The sequence below is a fragment of the Brassica napus genome, chromosome C7 (assembly GCF_020379485.1).
Source record: "Brassica napus cultivar Da-Ae chromosome C7, Da-Ae, whole genome shotgun sequence".
NCBI lineage: Eukaryota > Viridiplantae > Streptophyta > Magnoliopsida > Brassicales > Brassicaceae > Brassica > Brassica napus.
In genome coordinates this window covers 11,804,275-11,818,244 of record NC_063450.1, presented here as the reverse complement: position 1 = coordinate 11,818,244, position 13,970 = coordinate 11,804,275, and the positions used below count along the sequence as shown (strand labels likewise).

General features: G+C 46.8%; 2 protein-coding genes across 2 annotated transcripts; both read left to right on the top strand.

Moving 5' to 3' along the window:
* Positions 1 to 5,623: 5,623 nt before the first annotated feature.
* LOC125590417 lies at positions 5,624 to 9,212 on the top strand. The gene is made up of 4 exons (XM_048763981.1): positions 5,624 to 7,880; positions 8,306 to 8,479; positions 8,627 to 9,051; positions 9,147 to 9,212. Exons 1-4 carry the CDS (start codon positions 5,624 to 5,626, stop codon positions 9,210 to 9,212), a joined length of 2,922 nt encoding a protein of 973 aa, XP_048619938.1.
* A 3,421-nt stretch (positions 9,213 to 12,633) lies between these two features.
* LOC125590416 lies at positions 12,634 to 13,680 on the top strand. Its single transcript, XM_048763980.1, has one exon. It carries the CDS (start codon positions 12,634 to 12,636, stop codon positions 13,678 to 13,680), a length of 1,047 nt encoding a protein of 348 aa, XP_048619937.1.
* Positions 13,681 to 13,970: the final 290 nt, after the last annotated feature.

Genomic DNA, 13,970 nt, shown 5'->3' with positions numbered 1-13,970 from the left:
CGATTGGTAAAAGTGGTCTTCCGAGCTCCTTCCAACATTCGATCGATTTCGGGGGCAGCACTAGTAGCATGATGGATTTGAGACATTACGGCCCTCACTTCTGCCGCAGTCTTGGTGATGTAGTCGCGAAGATCACGGATATCCAATGTCTCGTCAGTAGATTTCCGAGCCTGTCGGCGTTTACTGCGAGTGAGCTCGGTTTGTCTTTCAGCCAGCTCCTCCTGTTCATTCCAATAGGCGATTTCTTCCTCTTCCGTCATTGGTTTTTCGAACGGGGAGCCTTCCCGAGCAGATCGGCTTCTGGTCCTTCTTGGATGTCTGTCGACGTCCTCGTCGGTGTCGTTGGAAACATCGATAGGATCCAGGTCAATGTGTTCGGCTTCGTTATCCTCCAAGTCCTTTTCAGGGGGCGGAAGGCTTTCAGGGTACCCCTTTTCGATGGGAGATTTCTCGCTAGGGTTTTGACTGGAAGGTCGTTCCTGCGCGACTCCTGATCTGTCGAGTGGGGTAGCGAAGTCGAGCCTTTTCCTGCGGATTTTGGTGGTTCCGCGGGGGTGGATTGCTTGGGTCCTTGCCGTTAAGGTTTCAACCTGTTGGGTCAAGGTATTCACGAGCTTATCCTATTCTTCCGACCTTTTCTCATAGGTGGCGAACATCTTTTTAAACTCCTCGAGCGTCGCGGCGTTGGCTTGTGCGTTGGCCGCGGATACGTCCGCTACTGGAGTGTGGAGATCGGTGCCGTTGCCTCCGTTAAGAGGAGTTTGCACGTTATCCGCGTCGTTAGTTGACATGTCTGATCGAGAGTGATGTGGCTTTTGCGGGTTAGATTGATCCGTACCCCCCCCCCCTCCTTCTAGCGCCAAACTGTGGGAACCAAAATTCGCACTGTCGATTTCCGTTTAAATAAGGAAACTAGGAAAACCCTAATTTCTCAGAGGACCCGGATATCTTCTAATTACCACACGTCAAGCAATCAGAACACGAGAATAACAACGATAAGAATAAGAAATCGAAAGAGAGAGCAAAGTAGATCTTATTCCGAATCTGCGTATGAGCGTTTACAACAAGGTATAAGCCTGGGCTCGAGAGCTGTCGGCGAGATTCCTAGTTCTAGCAACCATAAGATGGCTAAACCTAATTGAGTCGCAGCTCGAAATAACAAAAACGAAAGATTGCCTAAATTGCTCTAAGTGCTAAGTTTGCTCTGAAAAATCCTCTGCCATGCTCCTCGCCTAGGACTCCTTATATACTAACTCCAAGGTCGGTTTACGCTTTTACTCTTCTGCCCTTAAGCCGTCATAGCATAAAAATTGAGATATTCCATTTTTCCCGATCTTCCAATTATCTTCAAAACTTCCGTATTTATCCGCGGAAACTTGACATTTATCCTTCCTTGTGGACCAAGTGTAAACCGTGCTGCGTTTTACGGGCTTTTGGTTAAGAAATCGTAGGATGGGCCTCGAGTCGTGTTTTAGATCCCTTTGGGCCGTCTTCCGACTCGACACGTTTACTACGAATTCTTTTTGATAAAGAACGAACTTTCCGCGGTTTCTAATCCGCGAAGTTTGATCGATGAATTTGAATAACGGAAAACATGGACTGAGCTTGCTACGGTCTTCGGGAGATAGCATTCGAAGGTTTGACGAGAATGCATGGATTGATGTCGTATCGATGTTCGGAAGGGTTCAATCGGTACACAGCGACTGAACTTCAGCTCGAGCCCGGTTGCTACGTAGCGACCGAGCGGGACGAACGCTCGTTCGCTAGCGACCGAGCGGGACGAGTGCTCGGTCGCTCGCTACGTAGCGACCGAGCGGGACGAGCGCTCGGTCACTACGTAGCGACCGAACTTTGGCTCGAGCTCGGGCGCTTCGTAGTGACCGAGCTTTGGCTCGAACTTGGTTGCTACGCAGCGACCGGACAGTGTGTATGCGTGGTAATTACGCAACGGTCGAGCTTGGTTAGTTTGGTTTGAATCTTCAAGGATACTTCTTCGTAAAAACTTCGTGTTTGGTTATATTTTACGAAAGTTACATCATCCTTTTTACTATGTCTTTCGGAAATACGATCTCCGAGGATTTTCGGGTGGTAATTCCGTCGTAACCGTTTTTGACCCCAACAAGCTCGATCTAATCAACGAACGACGGGACCAAGCCCTTTAACGAATCAAAAAAATATCAACAGGTGGTTGCAAAGTACTACAACACTAACGTACGCAGACGCAAATTCAAAGAAAGAGACTTAGTCTTACGAATTTTTTTCCAAAACACCGCCGAGCGGAATGCCGGAAAACTCGGAACTAACTGGGAAGGACCTTACAAAATCATAAAAGTAGTTCGACCAGGCGTGTACGAAATCGCAAATATGCAGGACATCAAAATTCCAAGATCTTGGAACGCGATGCACCTCAAGAAATACTACCACTAAGAAACACTTCGCACAGAACTACGAGACGGCTTGATCCCTGAAAAAGGGTACGTAGGCAATTCGTCATACGACGAGCTCAGCTGTCCCCCCTCATTAAATAAGGGGGAGAGAAGGTACGCATACGTATACTCGTATAGTTCGAAGGTTGAAGTTTTACTCCCAGACTATATTTTTGAAAATTCTTTTTAAATACGGCGGAAAACATCCCATAATCCGAATGTCATCAGAACACTCCACCAAAAAATGACGGAAAACTTCAACCTTCGGCAAAGCGAGACGTTGCTAATGCCCGAAGGACTCTTTTTCGTCAAGAACTTCCCGAAAGGGAACGCTCACTTTAAAAACAGTCCGTTCACGACTATAAAACGGACATCCCTTGTTAACACGTATCCTTTGCGAAGAAGCTAGAACGATAATATCTACCGATAAGTTTGTTGCTGATCACAACAAACTCTCGACGTCCTAAACAGACTAAGCTGTCTCATAGAGATAGCTCTCGTACCTCCGACATAAGGGTAATAGCGCTATACAAAAAATTCAAAATTTTTGGGCAGCACTTTCGGGAGACTTAAAAATTGTCCTCGAAGAGATCCTCGATTCCTACAATACAAGTCACGTAAGCCGATATCATATTACAGACTTTAAAGCGGGACAGAATCAGGTCGTAAACGATTTGGGAAACGTAAGTCGAAGTAGTTATTGCACTCCCTTAAGCCGTGATTAGACCTAGGACTTACCCTAAACCCAGCACACTGGTCTCTAACATCTCTAGGCATAGTATCAAACACCCTGATACGAGATTCCAAAATTTGTCTCTTGGCTAGTATTCGTGCATCTTCAGAAATTCCGCGAGTCTTCGCACTGCGGGAAACTCCCGAAACAGATCACAAATATAGCAGCACACCTAGAGTTAGCCTACGAGATGACAACTCGTAGTCTTCCCTCTACACCCATATAAATACTCCATAAGATCTTAAAAATGCAAAAAACAAAGTTTCATTTAAAAGTCGCAGAAGCGACGGGCATTCAAAGCCACAAGCGGCCAGTCCCGAGATAAAAACCCGGCCATACTCGGCCGGAACAAAAACATAAAAACAAAATTCTCATTCAAGACTATAAACTCAAACATCCTCCGCACGCGGAGCTTCACCTTCGCCAATCACCCCTTCTGGGTCCAGAGCCATGCTCCCTCATGCGTCCTCAGCTACGGGATCCTGAACCACAGGCTCACAGAGCAGGACGGAAGAACGCACTCAAATTTCAGGCCCGCAAGAATCAGGTCAAAGTCTCCTTCCACATCCACCGGCTCTGCTGTACGCACGGGAAGCGCAGCCTCCTCAGCTCGCGGAGACTGAGGCGCTTCACCGACCTCGTTCGCCCTCCCTTGACTCCCACCAAGGCCAAATCCCAAACATGAACTGCCGCCAAGGAGTCAAGGGAATCGGCAAATCCTCGACAAGCGGATCTGGAACTCAGCGCGCACGGCCTCCTTGGCCTCTCCAATCGCGCAAACCATCGATCCCTCTCCACTCTTAACCTTGCGCTTTAGCCGACGCAACTCCGAAGATTTGGATGTCTTTGCCTCTTTCGCCTTAAGCAAGGAGCTTGCGGTCTTCCCAAGATCTCGTTCAAGCTCGCCAATCCTAGACTCGAACCGAGCCTCTTCGAGGGAATGAGCGTCCTCGACGACCTTCAACTTCCCTTGGAGCTGCGAGGACTTCTTGATGCGCCTCAGTCCATGGATCGTTACATGGAACCAAACCAGAATGGAGATCAGACCATTTAGGACAGCTCAGCTGAGGTTCGCCTTCCTAGCCGTACCGCCCAGGCCGATTGAGCCGTGTACCGCCTCGACCCGCTTACATCCGGAATGAAGCTTTGACCAAGTCCACGACCTGAAGACCGATCTGACCGAACCAGTACGCGTCCTTTCCAACCATCTCGACAAGCCAAAGTTAACAGCCGAGCCATACTTGACTTGGATCATGCCAGACTTGACATGGATCATGCCAGACTTGATGTGGGTCATGCCAGACTTGACTTGGATCATGCCAGACTTGACTGGGATCATGAGGTTTCCCAAAATGATTGAGACTTCTCTCTCTTGGTCCGTTTGGCACGAACCGACTGTTCCAATGATTGAGCAAATGGACTAACCCTCATGTCCGACTCCCTCTTGCACTTCTATCATTCAGATTTCTCTAAAGCACGAATTATCCAACTATCTGAAGACTTAGGCCACATCAGTACACTGCTTGATCAGCCACGGACTGTCCAGACCATCCCGCGTTCGTCCAGCTCCTTACCGCGGCGACTTCAACTTGATCGAATGAATCCAGACATCAGCCGAAGAGTCACAGCCGAAGAAGCTGAAGAGTTTCTTGACTGACCTTCCACATTCTCAGTCAATTTTGTTATTTCCTAAGTGTTTTTATTAATGTCTTTCATTTACCACAAGTACTATAAATATGTAAACTCTTCTTCATGATCAAAAAGATCGATTTTCCCTTAAAGTTTATGAGTTTATCTCTTTATTCTTTGCTTAGAACAGTTCTTTTTTCTTGTCGAGTGATTCTCCAAGTAAACATATCTTCCCTTGGTGGTCTTGACGTAACATTCCAAACCACAATCGAAGCCGGTAGTATCATAAGGTCCATCAGATCTCCCTACTTTTGTGAGTTCATATCCAAAATCCTGTTGAGTGATCCTTGTCCGAATCTAGGACATATCAAAGTGGTATCAGAGCCACTCAACCGGTATCATTTTTCCATCTTCTAAATCGTTTCATCTTCTCATCTTCCATTTTCTAAATCTGTTCATCTTCTTCTATCTATCTCAAATTCCGGCCATCTCTTTACCGGCCACTAGATCTATATAAAAAAAAAAATCAAAAAAGTTTGATTAGTAGCGAGGTGGTGGATGAGAAATCCTACTGGCTGAAGAGAAATCCAGCCTTAGAGTGGTTAATACGGATTTCAAAACCCAAAAAGTTCTTATCTTTCTATCTAAATACCCCCGTTTGCTTGGAGATCCTAACTTGTTACTAGTCTTGTTCTCTTAGAACTTTGAGAGACAACTTATTGAGTGACCATCCAAATTCCGAGAGAAACACTAAGAGTGGGCGAGATCAAACACCTGAGTGAGTGAGGAATTTTGTTGTTTAAACTAATCTCTTGTGTTAAGCTTTTCAGGAACTATGGAGAGTGAAGAAGATAGGAACCAAACCGGGAATTCTTATGCTGGTTTATCTAACTTGCAGATGAGAGCTCTCAATGATTCCATGACTAACCTTATGAATGCAGGTTTGGAACAGATCCATCTCAGACTTGATGAGATCCAAGGTAGCCAACCGGCCAGATCTAGAACCAGGCGAGATCGCCCACGGAGAAACAACCGGCCGAATGAAGAAGTCGGAGAGGATGAGAACCAAGTCGATCGTTCCATCAACCGCCCAAGGAGAGGAACCCAAAACCGTGACCAAGGTGATGTTAATCCTTTTGCTAGAACTGATCAAACTAATGAGGGATTAGGAGGAGTGAAACATAAGATCCCAACTTTTGATGGTAAAAACGACCCAGATGCTCTTCTTGAATGGGAAAGAAAAATTGAACTTGTTTTTGATTGTCAAAACTTCCCTGAAATGAAAAAGGTCAGATTGGCCGCAGCTGAGTTTGTTGGCTATGCTATTAACAGGTATGATCAAGTTGTGACTCACAGAAGAAGGAATGGCGGACCACCAATCTCTACTTGGGACGAGCTCTTGGCCATGATGAGGAGACGTTTTGTTCCTGAACATTATCGCTGGGAACTTCACCGAAGGCTCAGAAGGCTTCTTCAAGGAACCAAATCCGTGGAGGACTATCACCAAGAGATGGAGGTCTTGATGTTAAAGGCGGATGTGGACGAGCCCCTAGACGCCACTATGGCCAGATTTCTGTCCGGTCTCAACCGAGACATTCAAGATCGAATGGAGCTTCAAGAGTATACAAGTATGGAGCAAATGCTACACAAGGCTATTTTGATCGAGCAACAAGCCAAAAGAAAGGGCTACTCTAAACCGGCCTTTGCTCCAAAGCCTAGCTATCAAGACAAAGGTAAGTCTCCAATCACAACAAATACTGATGTTAAGACTAACACCCCGGTTCATGTTGACAAAGGTAAAGCAGTTGAGACTAACAATAGGGCAAGAGACATCCGGTGCTATAGATGTAAAGGCCTTGGCCACTATGCCAGCAAGTGTCCGAACCAGAAAGTGATGATCCTCAGGGAGAATGGCGAGGTTGAGTCCGAGGATGATCAGGACGATCTAGAGGACAAGGGCGACCACGGTTCTATCTTTGATGAGGAAGGAGAGTCCTTCGACTACCCACACAAAGGGCCAATTCTAGTTGCCAGGAGAGCCACAGACGAAAGACTTGTTCCGATCTTTGAAGAACATTCAGACCTTGATCTAGACTTGGCCTTTGATGAGACACTTGAGCCGATCTATGATGATGAGGATGGACATCTCGACTACCCAGCTTACGGTCCACTTCTTGTTACCAGAAGAACATTGAGTGTTCAACCCAAAACCAATGAACGAGAACAAAGGGAGAATCTTTTTCATTCTCGATGCTTAGTTTCAGAAAAATTTTGTTCTTTGATTATTGATGGTGGTAGTTGCACTAATGTTGCTAGTGAGTCTCTTGTCAGAAAGTTAGGACTCGTGACCAAACCACTTCCTCGACCTTTCAGATTGGAGTGGTTGAACGACACAGGAGAACAGTACGTCCGGGAACAGGTCGCGGTCCCTCTCACTATTGTACGATATGAGGACGAGGTCCTTTGCAACGTTCTTCCCATGGACGCATGCCATATTCTGTTAGGACGACCATGGCAGTTTGACAAAAAAACTATACATGACGGATACACCAACCGCCACTCCTTTAATTATAAGGGAAAGAAGATCACCTTGGTTCCCCTCTCACCGGCCGATGTCCATCAAGATCAGCTCCAGCTGAAGAAGAGCCGAGACAAAGAGCCAAAGCCATCCGAACCTGAGGAATCTCCTAGGAACTCTAACTTCTTTATCAAAGGAAGCCAGGTAAAGAATTCCTTAATTTCAGAACAGCCGTTTCTTTTGCTCGTTTATAAAGAAACTCTAATGGCTTCCTCCTCTAACATTGCACCGGAAATTCCGAGTGATCTTACAGATGTGTTGCAGGAATACTCTGATGTGTTTCCAGAAGAGAATCCTAAGGGATTGCCACCAGTCCGAGGCATTGAACATCAGATTGATTTCGTTCCAGGTGCGTCTCTTCCAAACCGGCCAGCTTACCGAACCAATCCAGTGGAGACGAAGGAACTTCAAAGACAGATTCGGAGCTTCTTGAGAAGGGATACATCAGGGAAAGCCTCAGCCCTTGTGTCGTTCCTATTCTCCTTGTGCCCAAAAAGGACGGTTCTTGGCGCATGTGCGTGGACTGCCGAGCCATCAACAACATAATGGTAAAGTATAGGCATCCAATCCCTAGGCTTGATGACATGCTTGATGAGTTTCATAGTTCCTCTGTGTTTTTTAAAATTGATTTGAAAAGTGGTTATCACCAAATCCGCATGAAGGAAGGTGATGAATGGAAAACTGCATTCAAAACTAAACTAGGATTGTATGAATGGCTTGTCATGCCATTTGGCCTTACCAATGCACCTAGTACATTCATGAGTTTGATGAATCATATCTTGCGGTCCTTTATTGGTCATTTTGTTGTTGTCTACTTTGATGACATTCTCATTTACAGCAAGAATCTTGATGATCATAAATTGCATTTGAAATATGTTCTTGAAGTTCTTAGAAAAGAACGTTTGTTTGCTAATCTTGGTAAGTGTTCGTTTGGGACAGATCACGTGGTCTTCTTAGGCTTTATTGTAGGTGCAGATGGACTCAGAGTGGACGAGGAAAAGATCAAGGCCATTCGAGACTGGCCTAGTCGAGGTGAGAAGCTTTCACGGCCTGGCCGGGTTCTATCGAAGGTTCGTCCAGAACTTCAGCTCTATAGCTACCCCTCTTACCCAAGTAATCAAGAAAAACGTTGGGTTCAAGTGGGAACAAGCCCAGGAAGAGGCGTTCCAGATCCTCAAAGGAAAGTTGACTCAAGCCCCATTACTTGTTCTTCCTGATTTCTCTAAACTTTCGAAATCAAATGTGATGCCTTGGGTGTAGGTATTGGTGCTGTTTTGATACAGGATATGAAACCTATTGCTTATTTCAGTGAGAAGGTTGGAGGAGCTACTCTCAAATATCCCACCTATGACCAAGAACTGTATGCTTTGGTCCGAGCCCTTCAGACGTGGCAGCACTACCTTTGGCCTAAGGAGTTCGTCATTCATACGGATCACCAGTCTCTGAAACATCATAAGGGCCAGCAGAAGTTGAACAAAAGGCATGCCCGTTGGGTCGAGTTCATTGAGACCTTCCCTTATGTAATCAAGTACAAGCAAGGTAAGGAAAACGTGGTGACTGGTGCCTTGTCCAAAAGGTATGTTCTTCTGTCCACTCTTGAGACCAAGTTGCTTGGGTTTGAGTTTATCAAAGACTTGTATGAAACTGATCCAGACTTCAAGGAAGTTTTCAGAAAATGTTCCAAGGTTGCCTATGGGAAGTATTACCAAATTTCTGATTTCTTATTCTTTGATAACCATCTTTGTGTTCCCCAATGTTCTTTGAGGGAGTTGTTTGTCAGGGAATCTCATGGAGGAGGCTTGATGGGACATTTCAGAATCTAGAAAACCTACAAGGTGGTTTATGATCACTTCTATTGGCCGAGTCTGATGAAAGATGTGGAGAGGATATGCAACCGAAGTGTGGTGTGCAAGAAGGCCAAGTCCAAAGTGAAAAAACCAAGGTTTGTACTCAGCTTTACCCATTCCATCTCATCCTTGGGTAGATATCTCTGTGGATTTCGTGCTTGGCTTACCTAAGACTAAGGTCGGACGAGACTCTATCTTTGTGGTAGTTGATAGGTATTCAAAAATGGCTCATTTCATACCTTGTCATTAAAATTAATGATACTGTGCATGTTGCTGAACTATTTGATACCACTCAAATTACCCTAAGGAGTAAATTACTCTCTCAAATAAGAGGTTCAATTGTAGTACTTAGGGATCGAATCCACAAGGGGCTATAGGGAACCTATTAAATCTAGTAAACTATTAATTTTAAGTGTTTGTTGTTTTATTGTTTAAATGTAAATAGCAATCCTAATTGAGCAAGTCTATTGCTCGACTAACAAGATGATTGGGGTGTAACTTATTGAAAAGGTATTAGATGCAGGGTTTCTATTCAGGTGTTGAAAATTATAATCCAATAGATGCCTATCAATTGCATGCATGATATATTAGAGCTCAACACCTTGAACACAGTGATTAGTGTTGGGGTCAAAATCGGTCACGACGGAATCGAAGTCCGAAAGTCCTCAGAAAAACCGAATCTCGGCCAAAACTTCAAAAGCCGAGAAAACGAATAGCCGAAATGGATCGCCCGGCGAGCTCGACCATGACACGAGCCAGCTCGCCCGGTGAGCACGACCGTGTTGCCGGTCGACTCGCCGGTGAGCTCGGCCGTGACACGAGCCAGCTCGCCTGGAGAGCACGACCGTGTTGCCAGTCGGCTAGCCGGCGAGCTCGACCGTGGCATGGATCAGCTCGCCCAGCGAGCGCGGCCAATTCTCCATGGACCATTCCAAACCCGGTCCCATCCCATAACCATGCATCTTTGTCCAAAGTTTCCGTAACTCAGTCTTCGGGTCCGTGGATACGACACCAATGTTCCGTCTAAAAAACATCGTCGAAAGTATTCGGGAAGTTGGGAAGGTTATGTCTCTCGAATGGTTTCCTATTCTTCGTAGTAGATCAGGTTACGGTTAACTTAACACCAACTGCCTCGGCTATGCGAAGAAACAGGGTTCCGTTGGAAGAACCATGCCTATACCAACGGCTACTTCGCAAGTAAAATCGTAAAAACGCTTAAGTCTCGATACAGCCCAAAGAGGGTCCAAATTGCGGACAACGGCCCATCTATGGTCCAAAAATACTTGAGCCTAAAGACTGGTATGACGGTTTATCTCATACATAGGAAGAGATAAATGTCAAATTTCCGAAGATAATCACAAAGAAAAAGGAAATATGGAAAAGCCCGCTTTGCGACAAATCCAGCCCAAGAAGAGGTAAACCGGCCTAAGGAGGAGTATATAAGGAGGACCTAGGACGAAGAGGGAGGGGAGATCAGAGCACATCAGAGCAACTTAGCACTTAGAGCAATTTAGGCATCTTTTTCCGTTTTTACTAATCGAGCTGCGACTCAACTAGTTTAGATTTAGGTTGCTAGACTAGCGAACATACCGACAGCTCTTGTAGCCTAGGCCTTTACTTGTTGTTCACGCTCAAACGCGAATTCGGAAATAAGATCCTCTTATTCTCTTTTTCTGCTTATTTTCATTTTATTCTTTCATATTGATCGTGTCGTGTGTGGCCCAGCAGATAACTGGGACCTTCAGGGAAAGCTAGGTTAACTTGGCTTTCCTCCGATTAACAAAACTCGACGGTGTGAATTTCGGTTCCCACAGTTGGGCGCTAGAAGGAAGGGGGGTACGGATCTATCTCTCTCGCAACCACACACGCTCAGTCCGATATGACGACCAACACTGACAAAGACCCGCAAACGCACGACGGGACTCCCGTCGATGCCAATGCTGATAAAACTCCAGCTGGAAACGTATCAACGGTCACTGCCGACACCACGATACTAGACCAGATGAAGGAAATGTTCGGCTCCGCTCAGAAAAAGTCGTACGAACAAGGAAAACTCGTGGCCTCTCTCGCAAAACAGGTGGAAACCTTAACGGCGAAGGCCAGGAGAAAATCCCCGCGGGGGACCACAAGAGCCCGCAGCGGGAGAAGACTTGATTTTGAGAATCCGGGCAATCGAGCTGCACACGCGGACAAGGCTTCCTCAGGCCAAAACCCTGATGAAACGCTCCAGCCAGGTGCACAGCAAACTGCGGAGAATCTTCCACCTCCTACCGAGAGCAATGAAGGAGAAGAAATCAAGCGCATCGACCTGGATATAAGCGACCAGTCCGATCACTCGGACGGCGGTGCTGACATCCACCCAAGAAGAACGGGAAGCTAGTCCGCTCGGCAGGATGCGTCCTTCGAAAGACCCATGACCGAGGAAGAAGAAAACCTCTATTGGTTAGACCAGGAGGAGCTGGCCGAAAAGCAGGCCAGGATCCACCGCAGCCAACACAGACAAGCTCGCAAGGCTGCCAGAAATCCTGATGAGATCCACGATCTCCGCGAGTACATCCTGAAAACTGCAGCGGAGGTGAAAGCGGTGTAATCACAAATCCACAACGCGACAAGCGCTGCGCCCGAGATCGACAGACTTCTCGAGGAAGCACGCAAAACCCCGTTCACTGCCCGGATAACTGAGACCAACGTCTCGGACCCAGTGAAGATCAAAATTCCCATCTACGATGGCCACACTGACCCGAAAGCGCACCTGCAGTCTTTCCAGATCGCGATGGGGAGGTGAAAACTCAAGGAACGCGAACGAGACACTAGCTACTGCCTCCTCTTCGTCGAAAACCTCAAAGGAGCCGCGCTCGAATGGTTTTCTCGCCTAAAACGAATTTCCATCGGAAGTTTCTGCCAACTTGCTTCAGAGTTTCTCAAGCAGTATTCCATGTTCATGGACAGAAAAACCTCGGACGTCGATCTCTGGAGTCTGTCTCAAAGAGAAGACGAGCCACTTCGCGAGTTCATGAACAGATTCAAGCTAGTAATGGCAAGAGTCACCGGGATCAGCGACAAAGTGGCGATCGATGCTCTGAAGAAAACTTTCTGGTACCGGTCGAAATTCCGGCAATGGATATCCCTCGAAAAACCGAGAACGATTCAGGATGCTCTTCATAAGGAAACGGACTTCATCGTAATGGAAGAGGAGATGAAAATCCTCTCCCAAAAGTACAACCCGCAGAAGACGCCCACAAAAAAAAGAAAAGCTCTCGAAACGACAAGTATGTCCACCATGAGGGAGAAGACGTCCAGGGCGAGCACAACTACACTATCAATTCCGAACAAGGAAAGACCTCCGGAAACACCTGGACCAGGAACCAGTACAAGGATTACTCCTACTGCGAGTTTCACCAGACCAAAGGTCATTCCACTATGAACTGCAAAGTTCTCGGCGCAAGGCTAGCCGCAAAACTCCTCGCTGGCGACCTCTTCAAGGTCACTAGCATAAAAGACCTCATCCTAGATTCTGACCGCCCTCCCAGGACTGATAAAGAGTCTCCCGAGAGGGACGCACGCGCAGACCAGTCTGGCGAGAAACGCGGAAGAAGGCAGGATCACCATGGAGACAATAGTACCCACCGGAGGATAAACATGATCATCGGAGAATCGCAATTCTACCGCGACTCTGTTTCATCCATCAAGGCCTACAGAAGAAGGGCGGAAACAAGTTCTAACCTGACGGCTCAGTCCCCAACCGACAACGCTCCAAACGATACGATTGTTTTCGAGGAGGAGGAAACCGTCGGACTCGATAAACCTCACTGCGACTCACTAGTCATCGACTTGGTGATTCGAGACCTCAAAGTGGGAAGAATCCTCATCGACACAGGCAGCACGGTCAACGTCATTTTCCGCGACACTCTCCGGAGAATAAACATCGAACTCGGGGAAGTCGTCCCGGAACCAAAACCCCTGACCGGTTTTTTGGGCACAACATCAATGACCCTCGGATCGATCAAACTTCCGGTCATGGCAAGGGAAGTCACGAAAATTGTTGACTTCACCGTAGTCGATAACTCGGCCATCTATTATGTTATCATGGGAACCCCATGGATCAACTCAATGAACGCGGTACCGTCGACTTACCACCTTAGCATCAAGTTCCCAACACCAAACCGAACAGCAATAATCTGGGGATGCCAGAAACAATCTAGGCTCTGCTTTTTGGCCGAGCATAAGCTACAACAAACTCGGAACACCCCTGCGATTAACCCGAAGAGAGTCAAGAAAACTCAGAGTACTCCCAAAGGTTCTACAAAGAGCGATTCGGAATTACTCACCCAGGCAACGGCTCCGGACAGCGACGCGATCCCGGAGTCCATCGCCGTACTAGCGGAAAACCCGACTCACGAAACGGCCGCCGATTTAACTAAAGCCTCAACGGCCGAAGTAACAGAAACGACCCTATCCAACGAGTAGGAACGCCCGCAACAACATAGCAGAACTACGAGATGGCTTGATCCTCGAAAGAGGTACGTAGGCAGCTTGTCCTATTGACAAGTTCAGCTATCCCCCTCTCCAAAAAGGGGGGGGGGGAGTGGGTACGTATACTCGTATACTCCCACAAAGTTCAGAATATCCACACATGTACTCGATATTTTCGAAACTTTTCCAATAAAAATCATTTTATTTCGGTCTCCCGATTCACTTGCAATAAGCCACAACAATCGGAGATTAACCTGAGAAACACCCAAGACAAGGGTCTCCAA